Consider the following 16,103-nt stretch of genomic DNA (forward strand, 5'->3'; position numbering starts at 1 on the left):
ATTATCGAGTCCCAACGTGCCCTTCTCTTGGATCGGCTATCTATAGCAGCTTTCAGTCGCTCCAGCATTTTGATGGAGAGCAGAGTGTCAAGGATGAGAGTAACAATCCACCCAGTCGCCCTTTTCAAATGATAAATGTCCTCGCCACCTGGAGTTGTTAAGAATCCTTTCAAGATGAAGTCATTGGAAATGCTCAGTCTGTGAGAAATTATTATAGCATGTGGTAATTTGATTAAGAAGTTTGTTGCTGTCTCTTTGCAGTCTTATTGTTGTAAAACTGCCTGAAAAGTTTCTATTTCAGTAAATTTAATACTTTCACTCTTACTTTTTTGTTCTCTTGGAACAGGGGTGTCAAACATAAGCCCCGGGGGCCACAATTGATCCACCAAAGACTCCAATTTGGCCGACTGGGCGGCCTTGGAAAATGTGAAGCATCGCATTAATTTTGGACTTTTAACTACCTTTTCATATATTTTACAGGTTTTCCAGCTAATAAAGACCACCCCCACAGTCATTTATGCTACGTCAAAGTAATTTAGTAACAGATAAATGATTAAATGTTCCTATCTACTAGAGAAATTTCTTTATTTACAATGGATTCACAGAAAAAAGACAAATTTGTGTTTTATAATTACAGGACAGTCTGGGGAATGAGCTATCAGCTTTTCTTCCGTAATTTTAGACATTTATTTCTTACAACTTTAGCCCAAAGAGCAGAGCTGACAGATTTCTTTTCATTTTGCTATGATAGAAAAACTATCATGTGGAAAAACTGAGCAGTAAGGTGTTTTGTGTTATTTTTAACTCATTTTGGACTCTGTTTTATGCCTGATTTCTTGTTTGATTGAGGAGTATATGCAGCAGTTATGAAGGTAGTGCTTTTTGTTGTGTAGAAGAGGCAGAGTCATCTCGCAAAGACATGAAACAGGATTTTACATGAATTTAAGGCGCAAGACAATATTCAATAAACTGTAACCTCATTTGGGGAGATTTTTCTTCAATAAACTTCTCATTCGTTTGGAAAACGGAAACATGGCATGAATCGGCCATTGAAAAACATTTTCATCTGCTGCTTCACATCAGAAAATCACATCTGTATAGTGCACATTTATGCGCGCGCACACACACACAGATAAGCAGAGTTCTTAATAGGAAATGCCTTTTGTTTGCGAGAGATGATCCGTAAAGTTTTGCCCCCAGTGAAGTGTTGAGGGTTAAATGGACACTTACTGGGGCTGGAAAAGCTTGTTTGTTCATGCAGAGAGCAGTTAGAGTGTTCACTGTCTGTGGTGCGATCTCTGCTCAGTGCTTTGAAACACTGGTTTCTGATCTGAAAACCTTTTAAAACTCTCACAATAATCACGACACTCAGTCTGCATGGAAGACTTTTTTTTTTTTTAAATAGTGCTTTCTGTTTATGAATGGGAGTCATTAAAAGTCTGTTTTTGACCCTCGGCTGAACAAAATGAAGGACGTTTCTCATTTGTGTAAAGTGCAAATAGGCTTGTTTACATTTGTGCATTTATCCTCGCATCTGTGTGTGTTTTTGGCTCTGTGCGCTGATGTGCTCCCAGGGTTTAAAAAGGCCATTTATAACAGTTTGAAGAGAAATCTCCATAGGTTTTCTGTCTAAAGAGCTGAACTCATAGGGCAGGCAGCGCTTTGATGCAGCAGGAGGTCAAATCAGGTAGATGTGATCAGTAACCCATAAACATTAAAGAGCAGATTATCTTCTCTCCCTGGAGCGTTCAAATGTTGATTACTTAAATTTTATACAGATATTCTTGGTATAAATGTAGGTGAGGTGAGTAGACTGAAAAATCACAGTACAAACATAAACAGACTGTCTCTTTAATATTTAAAATTGTCTGAGGCACCGAGGGGAACCCATCAATTTTACATGCAGTAGTTTGACGTTACCCCCTTGTGATATCTCATAAAAACTGCAATTCAGATTTTCAAGCCATCTTAATGTCCCCATTAAGTAGAAATTAAATTGCACCAAGAGTAGTAAGTGTTGTGTAGGGAAAAAAACATTTGTGCTCAGCTGATCCAGGAGCAAGAATCTGATTTAACAAGTCAGTTTGCTGTGACCAAAAGTTCAGCCTTTGTAAAACTCAGAAATAAAGGGAAGCAATAATTGTATCTCACATATGTAGGTTTAACAAGTTTGCAGTAGTAGGATCAACAGAGGGGCCAGATGGATCTCTTGGGTTTTCTGTCAGGTCTTTACTTGAATTTTTTTTCTTGTTTCTTAAGGACATGAGTTTCAGATACTGTGTGTCTACTGTAAATAGATTTTTAGACCTCCCACTTCTTCTTTTGTCTTTAATTGTCCCAGGTTCCTGAAGTTTTTTAAGGACACGCTGCACACAATATCTCTTTGGCATCTTGTTGGTGAAAAATACTATACTTTACAAACTGTTTTATCTTTGTGTTGTGATGTGTTTTTGACAGACTGTTAGTAACAAAGTGTGAAAGATACAACTTAAATTTGTTTCTTTGCTAAATTGTCTCTTATGTTTACACAATATACTATTTAATATCATGAGCTATTTTTTTTATTGCTGAATGATTCATGGCTCAGTGTTAAGTTGCTTAACAAACAAAATATTCCTTTGAAGGTGGTCAGGTACAAAGACTGCACTGAAAAAAGAGCCAAAGATTTCTGATGAACTCAAAGCCACTTAGCAGCAAATTATAAAGAAATGCTCAAGACTTTTGCACAGTATTGCATAGATGATGGATAGGTAACTGTAGTGTGCACCAAAATCTTCTATAAACTCAAATCTTCCATAATACACACATTTTAACTATAATGACAGATATTAGATGTTTACATTTTTAGATATGTTTAGATACCCTTGCAACTCTGAGAGAGTAGTGGACCAAAACAATGGATTTCATATAACCTGTATTTCAACCTACACCCATCTGAATGCTGTTTGCTTGTCACTGTGTGTCTGTGATAGCGACAAAAAAAACTTTCAGCAGTTCTTTTATGTCGGTAGAGCTGCAGGGGAACATGTCTTTGCCGAGCTAGAAAGCACCAACAGCTCTCACACAGTTACAGGCACTTTCCTGGCATTTTAGGCTTGGTGATAGGCAGTTTGCTAGGAGACATTTTTCAAACTGGACTTGGATGGTTTGAGCTGTGCAAAAAAGCCACTTAAAGCAAATATGTCACTTTACTGTGGCTGGTTTTGGTAAGTGACTGCGACAGATGAGAAATGGCTGTACAATATTTCAATAGAAAGGTGAACTTTTTTTTATTTAAGAGCAATCAAAGGTACAGCCAGAGAGATTTTCTGTAGAGAATAAAACCTGTTCTTTTAACCTGGCTCTTAAATAAAATAGCCAGCAACATCTTACTTAGAACGCAGTCTTTTAGTTTATACCAGACAATTTAATTCAATCTCAGGCATTTATTACTTTCTAATTTCAGCCCACGTGTTGAGTAAATACTCACATTGATTTCCTATATATCATGTTAATTAGCATAATTTCCTGCCTCGCCATCACTGCCAGTGTTTAATGTATCGTGCTGATTATCGCAACACGTCAAGAAGCCCAAGGAAATAGTGTTTACAGTTCTTAATCAGGATTAAGGTTCTGATGTTTAATTAAAGATGCAAGTTAAAAATAAATTCCTCTGTTTATAAATGGAACACTCAGAACTTTAAAGACCTGAAATGACGCAGGTTTGATGAATAAGTGACAAAAGCGGTTTTTAAATAGTGGTAAATTATATTTATAGCTGTGGTAGAATTTAAGACTTTCTATTTTTTATCATTATTACTATTTCTATTTTACTTCAGTCTGCACCCATGGGTTCACTGCAGTAAGGCCCGTGCTCAAAGAAATCATCTGAAAAGAAAAAGTTGGGACTTTTTCTTCTCTTTATTCTTCAAATACAGTGTCGTTGTCTCTCACACACATTCATTCAGTCTTCCCTTTCTCTTTATCCCGCTCTCAAATTTGGTTAAAAAAAAAGAAGAAGAAAAAACGAGTATACCACTTCTTCTTCTCCTCTCATCCATAAAATTCAGCCCTTTCTATCCTTCTGCTCTGCATTTCCTCTCACATTTTCAGGTAAAACTGTAGTTGAAGTATGGAAATATGAGCCATTCTGCTTCAGACCCCAACACAGATAAGGATCTGTGGTTCCCATGGAAACGAGGCTGCAGAGTTGGTGAATTGGCACCCGCTGGTCAACACTTGATATACTGATATGGAAGCTCATCAGGATTTTTCACAGCATTGTGTGCTCCTGCATAATTTGCTTGCATATGCATGCATGCTCATGATGTAACCCTCATTTGTAGCAGAATTTGTTTTGCTTTAACCGGGTATGCCTCCATATACCTACACTCAGGCGAGAAGCACTGAAGCTAATCTGCTTTTCTGATGCATCGCTATTTTAGCGTTACTGAACATTTTATTTCTGCTCACTCACATGCATTCACAGTCACGTTAGGTATTTGTCTTTAAATTAAGTTCCAATCATATTCAGACCAGGGCTTTAAGAAAATCTCAGAAAAATCCTATGCAGTCATTCTTTTTTAAACATGTAGAAATATTTGAGATGGCCCACCTGCCTGCTTAAAGCCACCTTTGTTTCTGTAAGACAGCCAATATGTTTTTCAGTCTAAAATACTCATGCGTGTACATGATAACCCTTCAATTTTCTACACCACCAACACATCCTACTCAGTCTTTTGTATTCCGTTAACTGAAGCTTGCTGCAGGTACTAATTCCAGGATACTGACACAAGGGCATGATGGTCGGTGTAAAACCTTTAAATAGTCTTAGGCTGAGGATGATTTTTCCAAGCAGGCCTATATGCCTGCTATACACAGCTAATGTAATAAAAGTTATTTTGAGCCATTTAAAAACAAAAAAATCAAACAGCATAGATGAAACATTTAAACCTCTCCCCATCCCTTCTTATATCCCCCCTTTAAGTTTGTAGCTCAGCCCAACTGTCAGCAGCTTTTGGCATCACGCTGGTATGATGAGTTCCCTGGCTGGAGGCGGCGTCACTGGGCGGGAAAGTTTGTCACCTGTGTCTTCATAGGTCTCCTCTTCCCTGTGTTTGCTCTCTGCTACCTCATCGCTCCCAAGAGTCGCTATGGCCTCTTCATCCGCAAGCCCTTCATCAAGTTCATCTGCCACACGGCGTCCTACCTGACCTTTCTGTTCCTGCTGCTCCTCGCCTCCCAGCACATTGTTATCACGGAGCAGAACAGGCAGGACAGGCAGGGCCCTCCACCCACCGCTGTGGAGTGGATGATCCTGCCCTGGGTACTGGGTGAGTACAGTGGTTTTGTACTCTGCATTAGGATGATTATACTGTTTGATAGTGTACTGATGGTGAATGTACTGGTGAATTGCTGAAGGTAAAAAAGTAGAGAGCTTATTTGTGGTCAGTTAATGTCACTAAATCTTTAAATATTGGGTTTAAATTACTCTTGCTATGACAACCATACACCTCAGCTGATGTTTCTATGGAAAAGTCAAATCCAAACTTTCCAAACTTCCAAACTTTACAATTGTTAATGGGAACAAGTGATTTTTCTTTCGTTGCTGATCGACTCCAAATACTACACAAAGTAGAACTGGATCAAAGTGCTGAATGAACATTAAGCCTATAAAAATGTTATTTTTTCATCCTGCCTCGGGCATCGCAGCAGATTTTGAGCTCAGTGACTAAGTGCTTCTTGTTGACATGCTTTTCTGCCCTCCACAGTTTTTACTATTTACTTTTTAGCCATGCTACCAACATGACTTTAGGCATTGACTTTAGTCCTTCCATCACCTCTGGTCCAAAATAATCTCTTCAACAACAGCCAACAAATCCAATGGGGGTTGTATTGGAAAGGGTGTCCAGCACAAAAAAATCTGCCAAGTCAAACATGCAGAGATGCCCACTGTGGCGACCGCTTCTGAATAAGGAAGTAGCTGAAAGTAGCTTTTTGATCAACTGTTTGTAGTTCAGGCATAATGTATTATTCTTCCTGATTGTTTTTTTTTCTTTTCCTGCACTGCCATGAGGTTAACTTACTTTTCTTTAGTTTTGAGTTAAATACCATGTGTCCATTGAAAGGGAGATTTTTAATCTCAGTGGGACTTCCATCCTCTATTTATCCAGATAAAATAATGACAGTTGCATCCATTGAAATATCATGAGACTGAGGGTGTCCGTCAAGTAGAATTGTGAAAATGCTTTTTTGATTTTTTTAAGCTGTTCAGTACTTTGGTTTATAATCAAATACAAAATTGAATGGCATTTACCGCAGCCTTAGCTCTCTTTCATCATGTGTTCGAGCCAGCCTGTAAATGTCAACATGGGAACATTGTAAACTGTGATAATGAAATTTGGTAGACATGTTTGTTTGCTAATGTACAGTAGCTCACATCTCCTCAAAGGGCATGTCAATAAAATAGCCAGCCTGAGTCAGGGGTGCTACAGTAGCTGCAGATTGAAGAGAACATAAGGAGTATTTTTATCTTTACAGTCCTCAATTTTTTAAAATAATATGCAATCATATAAAATGCTAATACTGGACACATGCTCTGTTTTTCTATAATCTAATTTCTAGGATTCATCTGGGCAGAGATCAAGCAAATGTGGGATGGTGGTTTTCAAGACTATGTTCATGACTGGTGGAACCTGATGGACTTTGTCATGAACTCTCTGTACTTGGCCACTATCTCCCTGAAGATTGTAGCCTATACTAAGGTAACCACTAGTGTTGACAATAGACTAAACAGGCTGTGACCTTTCTTTATGCTCAAGTTATCTTTTCTTTTTCTTTTTTTGCTCATCCAGTACAGCGGAAGTAAACCCAGAAACCAGTGGGAAATGTGGCACCCGACACTAGTTGCTGAAGCAGTGTTTGCCATTGCAAACATTTTCAGTTCCCTGCGCCTCATTTCACTGTTCACGGCCAACTCTCACCTGGGGCCACTGCAGATTTCTCTGGGGCGAATGTTGCTCGACATCCTGAAGTTCCTCTTCATCTACTGCCTGGTAAATGTTTGCGCACGAGCAGAACAAAGACAAGAAGTGGAACAGTAAATTATATGTGACAGAAGTAGTGAATGAAGTTACATAATTTCGCCCACACGCTGCATTTCTTTTCAGGTTCTGCTCGCCTTCGCTAATGGCCTGAACCAGCTGTACTTTTACTATGACACTAAGGCTTCAGATGAGAAAGGAAAGTGTAAGGGCATCCGATGTGTGCATCAGAATAACGCTTTCTCCACGTGAGTTTGCATGAATCCTGTCTTGCTTGCTCGAGTAGTGTGAATGTGTGATCTTGTGTGTGAGAGAGAGTGTCAAAGAATCAGAGAGCTGTGCGTTCGTGTATATCGCTGTTACTTGTTACAAAATGTGGGAACTCAGTCAAATTTTCAGTTGCTAAGAAAAGCTGGTGTATTAGCAGAATCTCATTAACACTAAGTGAAGGGTTCCTTCAGTCTTTTTTAAACCATCCTGCAACTGAATACATTTTCAACTAGCAAGGACACATTTTATTTACTGCATGTATCTGTACTGTTTAGCAAATTTGGCTTACATCGCATACGTTGTCTTGCAGATTATTTGAGACCCTGCAGTCTCTTTTCTGGTCTATCTTTGGTTTGATCAGCCTGTATGTGACCAATGTGGATGCTGACCACCAGTTCACTGAATTTGTCGGTGCCAACATGTTCGGGGCCTACAACATCATTTCATTGGTGGTCCTCCTCAACATGCTCATAGCTATGATGAACAACTCCTACCAGCACATTGCTGTGAGCACTAATCAAAAACACTGCAAACAGTCATGTAAGTGTAACAGTTCAACCAAAACATTCATTCTTATCAAATATACCTCAATCTGATTTCAGGACCATGCAGACATTGAGTGGAAATTTGCAAGGACAAAACTGTGGATGAGTTATTTTGAAGAAGGGGGTACTCTGCCAGCTCCTTTCAACATCATCCCCAGCCCCAAATCATTCTGGTACCTCATGTGCTGGATCAAGAAGCAGGTGTGGAGGACAAGCTCCAAGCGCCCTGACACCATTGGTACCCTTGGGGTAAGGCTGGTGTCAAATGTGTTTGTATGGTTTTCACATACAGAGAGAGAAAAGGGGGGTTGGTTGGTTGGTTGGTTTAAAAAATGAACATAAGGAATAATAAGCTGAAAGATTTTATTGCTGTTATCTTTTTAACTTATAACTGAGAAATTCAGTTATACTAATTCATATTTTGTAAATAAGTTGTGGTTGGAGGTTTATGACTTTACAAAGGCCATTCAAGGTTTTATCAACTCCAAAACCAGTTGATGTGTGTTTGGATCATTGTCTGGTTGGAAAACCCAATTGTACAAGTTTCAACATTCTAGTTGCTGATTTTACGTGTAATTGTAAAATTTGGAGGTTCTCCACCTTCATTGTTCCACCCACTTTGTACAATTACCAGTACCACGAGTAGCAAAACAGCCCCAGAGCATGATGCTGTCACCACGCTTTTTGCCTGGTACAGTGTTCTTAGGTTTGAAAGCCTTACCTTCACTCCTCCAGACATACTTGTACCTCTTGTGACAAGCTCAATGTTTGTTGCACCTGACCATAAAACTTTCTGGCAAAGGTGAAAGTCTTAGTTTTGGAGCAGGGACATCTTTCTTGGACCCTCTCGGTCCATGGATGTAAAATATGCTTTACTGTGGAGAGTAACTTGTACTTATACAAACAAAGTTGTTTGAACTCATAATGTTGAAGTCTGGAGTTGTATAGGAATGGCTTCCAGAGTGCTTCCTGATATGACCAGGCATAATAGCGGTGATTGAGAGCTGAATTTCCATGACTTGAGCTGAATTTTATTTAAAAAATAATCAGGCAACTTTACTTATAAGAGAGAGTCAAGATTTGCTGCTCTGCTTTGTCTTGTATGACACTAAACGAAATAACCCAGTGAAATAAGTGTTAGTTTCTGTAGAAAGTAGAATTTTCACTTTATTGCAGCCTAATTTTAGAGGGAAACTTTTTCGTGTTTGATGGCGCAGCACTCAGGAGACACACATATCGAGCCTCACAGATAGCAGAGTTTACAGAAAAGTGTGATACTGTGAAGAAAAACAAAATATGTTTTAGGTTTGGTTTTTTTTTAACTCATCTCCCACTCTTTCTCTAACCAACCTCTGGCATCTGATGTCTGTGTAGAGGCGAGCTGCAGAGAACCTGAGGATAAACCATCAGTACCAGGTAAGTGCAGTCTCTTTGAAAGCAAGCTGAAAATAATTACAGTCTCTCACCACTGTCTGTGTAAGTGTGTGCGGCAGACACAAATTGGCCTTTTTAGGTTTCCAGCACTCAGTTTTCATCTGTTCATTTTCTTAATTACTTTTACAAAAGGGGGGAGGGGAGGTGGGGGTCAAAGGGTGAGAGGTGGATACACACAGGGCAGGTTCAACGCAGGGCTGACACCCTGAAGCGGACGTTCCATAAAAAGCTTTTATGATGTTTCACAAAATCAGCCAAACAACTGAACTCAGTAGGATTTAAATCACTTCTCATTGTAGAGGAGCACATTTGTCTGTTTCCTGTCTCATTCATTTGAAGTTTGTATTGAATAAAGTTTCAGATCTTTTGTGTTCAAGATTTTTTTTTAATTATTGTAGGAGGTACTGAGGAACCTGGTGAAACGTTATGTGGCTGCCATGATTCGAGATGCCAAGACAGAGGAAGGCTTGACTGAAGACAACTTCAAGGTAGTCTTCTTGAATGAATATGACATTCATGTTATTCATTCATTCATTATACATTCATGTTATGTTATTTATCATCATGTTTGTATATTTTTCTTTTGCATTTTGGTTATATTTAATCTTTTTTTCCATTATTGTAATGCGTTGACTGTTAATGCAAATCCTTTAAGGACATGCCTGGAAGTCATCAGACAAACTAATAACAGTCATCTTCTGACAAGATAATGATGATAAGACAATATATATGTGGATGTATGAGGAGATGGTTTAAGTGCTCACTAATCCAGATTTTCATCATAGTTCAAAGGTATTTGAAGGGCATTGTGACTGTTTTTCTTAGTTTAACAGACATAACCATGATCATACAAAGATAAATAATGCATCAATTATTAGTCTAGACTACAGGCTAACTAGTTAGCTAACTAGTTACAAAGCTAGCTAGATAGCTTTTTTAGCTAAATCAATACAGCTCAGTTTTTGCTGATACCAACAGCTAGTAGTTATAAATTTCACAGTCAAGCTGCTCTTTGTTTTTTAGGAGCTGAAACAAGATATCTCCAGTTTCCGTTATGAGGTGATGGGAATGATGAAGACAGGAAAGTCAGCTTTAAATGTGGCAAAGGCCAGTGGCAGCTCAGTGGAATCCAGCCTTGCGTACCCTAATTCCTCACTCAAGGTCTCTGCTTGCCCACAGAGCACCCAGATGAAAAGCAAATTTAATCGATTCAAAATCGCTACATCCATCCTCAAGCTGGGCAGTTCAACAGCTGCACCCAGGCCACCTGAAGCCTCCAATGGTCTACCTAATGGATTCATGTCCCTGGTCTCTGATGAGAGCTCTGGTGAAATGTCAAGCCAGAGGAGAAGCAACTCCAAAGATGTATCTGACTTTGGTTTGTTTCAGAAACACCAAAGGGGCAACAAAGAAGCCTCATCAAGCGCAGCAGAAAGCTCGAGGGAGATGTACTCTTTGTCAGAAGAAGCAGGGGAGTGTGGGGACTCAGAGGAACATATCGCTGGAGAAAAGAGTGAGAGGAAACTCCTGGAAACAAAAAAGAAGGAAGAAGTCGAGGAAATTAAGGAGGAGTCGAACAGCAAAAAATGCTTGGACCAGTGTGAAGAAAGAGAAACCGAGGAAAGAGACAAGGATTTAACCTGTACTGACTCAGTAGCTGATGAATGTATGTCTGGCTCATACAAAGACGATGCCTAAGATGTGATGCGATGTGATCAGAACTACAGGCCCAGTAATGCTGGATTGAAGACAGAGAGACTGACAATCAACGTGAGCCTCGAGTGAGAATTGTGAACATGAGTCGAACTTTTCCAGTTATTACTAAACTTATGATCAGCTTTGATCTTTGGAGACTCAGGGAGGCCTTTGGTTTAACTGTTTTAAACGCTGTTATATTAGCAGTGGAAATGCAGCAACATTGTTCGAAGCTCCGTGTAAGCATTACGAGGAATCACATTTAAGGATTACTATATTTCGTTTTAAGACCCCAGAGGTGATTGGACAATAATGATTTCCTGAAAGAAAAAAGCTTTTTCTCCCAGCTGATATGTGCATTTCAGTTCAAATTGTCCTGTTGGTTACCATATAACCGTCTCTCTCTACCTCTTTTTTTTTCCCTCTACCCATGAACATTTAACTCTCCCCATCAGTATCTTATTAGAGCAATAGATGTGTTCTGTTTTAGACGTGACTTTCTGCCTTACTCTGTCTGTTTCTGCACTTTACACACTTTAAAATGGCATACAGTTTTTTCAAAGATCGCTCAAACTCTGATCATTGCAACAGCAATTCTGTCAAAGTTTTCTATGCAAGAACTGTGGATCATGATTCTCATCACACTGATTAGGCCGACTGTAAATTCAGCGCTGACAGTTCATCCCAAGTATTTTCTGTAAAGTAGGGCGTGGCCAAACTATCTGAGATAGACATTATGAACACAGCCGATAAATTATTTAAAGCAACGTATTATTCAAGTTTTGTCACTCAAGAATAAACTCATTATTTTGAACAGATCTGCTGTTTTTAACTGTTAGTTTAAGATGTCATGTTAGTTCGAATGAATGACATTATAGAAACTGAAACATAAATCAAGAATAAATATAGAAATACACTCTTAATTTCCTGTCTCCTCTTTTGTTCATTGCAAATCCCAGACAGGCATAAACACAGTAACTGATACTGTCAAAAGTTAACTGTATATCTTCATAGTAGATTATGAGGTTATGCTGAAACAAATGCATATGTATAAAAATAATGAAATGGTTAATAGTTGTTATGCAAACTGATATTTTTTTTAATTGGGTCACACAATACCTTTCTATTTAAAGGAGTCAGACAAGCATCACCAAATGGTCTATTTTACTCTTGAGGCGTGTCTTTAGGCTTTGTTACTTTGTTACTAGCAGCCTGGCTTTTTTTTTTTTTTTAATTAATTTTTTTTAAACACATAATTTTTGTCATTTTTTGTGGATTTTCTGTATTTTTGACAAATGGCAAAGATAATATAGTTTGGCAGCCACGAAGTAGTATTTTTGTGACTTTCAAAGAGCTAGTAGCCAAAAAATGGGCATATCATGTATCTCCTTACTATCTACATTCAGATGAACACTATCTGAAAATCAGTTCCTTAAATGGATGTGGGCCTTCAGCTCACCATATACTGTTTGCAGAGTAGAGGTGGGTTTCAAGTAGTGCTTTGTCATACCATCAGTGATAATACTAGTATAAATTCATATAAAACTATTGTGATATCACTGGTATTAGCAATACCATGCCTTTTCTCTGTAAGGGTGAGCACATTGATCCAAATATCATTAGTATCAATACCAATGCTGGTATTTGTATCGGATCAGTACTAGCATGATAGGATTGATATGTTGTTTCTATCCTCTAAGTTCAGTATCTAATCCACTCTGTTAAATTGATTGTGTGTTTTTTTGTAAATGAAAAAATATACTTCAAACGTATACTACTTTTTGTGTTGGCTGTCACGTCTGTGTTATAGGCTATAGCACATTTGAACTACAGAAGAAGCACCTTAAGAGAATAATAATGGATTGGATTTATATAGCGCTTTTCAAGACATCCATAGCGCTTTACAATGCCACTATTCATTCACTCTCACATTCACACACTGGTGGAGGCAAGCTACAGTTGTAGCCACAGCTGCACTGGGGCAGACTGACAGAAGCGAGGCTGCCATATTACACCATTGGCCCCTCTGCCAGTAGGGTAAAGTGTCTTGCCCAAGGACACAACAACCAGGACAGAGAGCCCGGGGATCAAACCGGCGACCTTCCGGTTACAGATGCGCTTCCCAACCCCCTGAGCCACGGTCACCCCGTAGGGGCGCATTAGAGACACACATTTACATTACAGGTCTTCAAAAAAAAACAACAACCTAGTTTCAAAATACATGAAAAGCTCTAAAGAGGGTGATTTGCTGTGTAAACTCATTATTTTGGAAAACAAAAATCACAGTGATTTAATGGCCATTAAAATGTCTTCAGAAATTCCAAATTTGTGATGATTCATCTCAGAAGAACAAAGAAGTTGAAAGTATTGATATCAGTGCTACTGGGCCTCTTTTTATTTGGTTGTGATATCAATATCAAATTTGAAGTGGTTCCCTGGCACACACAAAAACAAGACAACTTTAGGTATTGTTAAACTAAAGTGCTAAACTGTTAAGTTATAGTCTTACTTAAAGTTTCCAAGTGAAACACTACCTAAGATGTTTTTGTGCTTATTTCCGCTGAAATAATTTTCAAAGCTGGTAGCACCTCGGCAGTACATTGCCAGCTAAGCCTGTAGTAGTAGTAATAGTAGTTATTCTTAATGTGATTAAGTTCATGAAGTTTATCACCCTGTCAACAGCGTGAACAGACCAAACACTACTGCTGTATTGTCATGTACTGGTGGTTAAAACACGTGACTTCCTGGAACAGATGTCACATAAGGTGAGCTAAAGTACTGTACAGAACTCCTTTCATGTTTTTCTCTTTTTGCCTCAGCAACAGTTGTCGTGAAATGTCATTTCCATTAGTTCACAATCAGTTTCCCAAAACCACACACTGCAAGGGCTAATTTGGCAACATTTTTGCTCCACTTTAACATCTCTTCTGCTCCTAAGAACATCATGAGTGTGAACATGTATTACAGTGATTATACACTTGTACAAAAAGTGGAGAAATGGGGTTTAAGCACTGTAATTAATAGAAAACCTGTGCTCTACACAATGTAACAGTAACTATAGTATGCACTGTCTGCATCATAAAAACACAGTTCAAAACTTTTACAATTTCTGTAAAACTATGAAATTATTTAAAATTTCATCAGCTGCCGCATATGTTTCCCCACAGACTGGATATTTTTTGTTTTCTCTGAACTTTCTGTTGCTTTCCTATTTGTGCTGCTTGGCCTCTAATTTCTAATTTCAGTGAACAAGTGACCGAGCAAGTGAAAAGAAAATGAAATATTCAGCAGCTGATGAAATTTTGCTCCATGTGGGATCAAAAGGCTGTACTGAAATGCTCCTGGGCTTATGATAGATCTTCCAACTTGATTGAACCAAGCTGTCACAGACACAGAAACACATGAATAGATATCTCCTATCATTGCATATTTAAATGACTCACAATTACGTGTTTTAACTGCTGAAGTCTTATACAGTAGCATACTCGTGGTTAAGAGCACTGATGTGACTTTTAAATATGACCTAAATAACCTGAAAAGTCTTTTACATTTAAAATTGAGTGTGATTTGTTTTCTCAAGGAAATAATTGATAAAGAATTAATAAATAGAAACATTTTGACCATTTTATTTAATTATAAGAAAAAACTAAATATATAATAGGAGCAATTTACCTAACCCACAAAAAAAAACCCATATGTTCAAGGATCTAGCAACCTAAGGACCAAACTGCAAAGCTTGCCAGTGGTTATAAATGTTCGCACACTCAGGGTTCTGTTAGATTGAAGGCTGTGCTGGCTCCTTGGAAATTGTGGCCCGCTCTTCAACACTCAAAGTCTAACATTTACTACCTAGTCAAAACTTACTAATAAAAATGTATGACGTTGTGAAAGGTTTTATGTAAGTCCCTGTCCTTACATATGACTGTACTGACAAATAATTCCCAGTAGGGGGAGACGTCATACATAGCACAAATTTCCTGCTGTGATTCCTGAAGAAGGTAGAGTGACAAATCCAAGCACTATACTTACTGTATAAAGAACTGCTATAGATACACATGAGCTTCATTTATCGATTTTAGAGGATAACCTGTTAATATTAAAATACAATTACAATTACAGCAAAATTTCAAAAACAGCGGACTCAAAGACAGAAAGATGTTTCCAAAGTCAGGAGACTCTTGGAGACTGTTCATCTGTCATTCATGGAAAGACAGAGGTTGTGTGAGTTCATAAGAGCGAGTACATATTTGCAGTTTCAGAGCAAAGCTGTCTTAACCTTTGTTTTTAAAACATAGTTCTCATCCCAATCCCTAACCCCCTAACCCCTAACCTTAACCCCCTCTCTTACTTTACTATATTTACTGTAAAAGAATAAAACACGCACTCTTGGCGTATCTGTTTTCAAACAACAGCAATGAAAGAAATGGCTCTTGGTCCAATAAATCAGCCTTGTCTGAGTTGTCTCGACCTGCATGTGTAAAGTGTGAAGCACACCTGTCGAAAAGTCAAGACTGTACATGAGGATGTCCGGAAAGCCTGTATTCATGATTAATTTATTCTTTGAAGCTGTATCAGATCTGGCTTCAATGCGGGAGACAGAGACAGCTGAAGGGAAAAAGTTGAGCTGATAACGATGAACATGACAGCAGGGAGGATGATGGGAGAAGAGGAGCGCAAAAGGGAGTTCACGGGACGTTGATGGAAACGATGAATCAATGTGATAAAAGTTAAAGGGGAGAACAGTGGGGTCCCAGGGGAGGTGTGATAAAAATACAGTCAGGTTTCCTTCAAGGGTGTCAAGTAAAATACCAGACTGTGCAGATTCACCACAGTAGGTCTTCATGCATGATTTACACCTCTATTTTATAGCATTTTATATCAATTTTATTTACATTTTGTTGCCAGAAGTCTCATGAAGAGAGATCAGAGGTATGCTTAGAGCCCGTGTTTAGGTGTTATTGTCAAACTAGTGTTTGGATCTGTATCTTAAAATCTGCTTTTCTTTATGCATCTTTATTGGCATCTTTTTTGATTGCAGTGCAAATTCTGTGGGTGTTAGCCTCAGAAAAAAATGAATCCTCTAATATTTTACATACAATGAACAAATCATCACTGGTTTGCATACTTTAAACACAAT

At 38.4% G+C, this 16,103-nt stretch overlaps 1 protein-coding gene across 1 annotated transcript in view; it reads left to right on the forward strand.

Moving 5' to 3' along the window:
- Positions 1-11,889, forward strand: part of trpc4a (transient receptor potential cation channel, subfamily C, member 4a) — a 33,766-nt gene extending 21,877 nt beyond the window's left edge. The window contains exons 9-17 of the mRNA XM_004550102.4: positions 4,967-5,312; positions 6,604-6,743; positions 6,834-7,034; positions 7,149-7,270; positions 7,603-7,798; positions 7,895-8,086; positions 9,212-9,253; positions 9,670-9,759; positions 10,295-11,889. Of these exons, the coding sequence (XP_004550159.3) occupies positions 4,967-5,312; positions 6,604-6,743; positions 6,834-7,034; positions 7,149-7,270; positions 7,603-7,798; positions 7,895-8,086; positions 9,212-9,253; positions 9,670-9,759; positions 10,295-10,969 (2,004 nt within the window). The 3' untranslated portion in view covers positions 10,970-11,889. The remainder of the gene's footprint in view (positions 1-4,966; positions 5,313-6,603; positions 6,744-6,833; positions 7,035-7,148; positions 7,271-7,602; positions 7,799-7,894; positions 8,087-9,211; positions 9,254-9,669; positions 9,760-10,294) is intronic.
- Positions 11,890-16,103: the final 4,214 nt, after the last annotated feature.

The sequence above is a fragment of the Maylandia zebra genome, linkage group LG10, assembly GCF_041146795.1.
Source record: "Maylandia zebra isolate NMK-2024a linkage group LG10, Mzebra_GT3a, whole genome shotgun sequence".
Taxonomy (NCBI): Eukaryota; Metazoa; Chordata; class Actinopteri; order Cichliformes; family Cichlidae; genus Maylandia; species Maylandia zebra.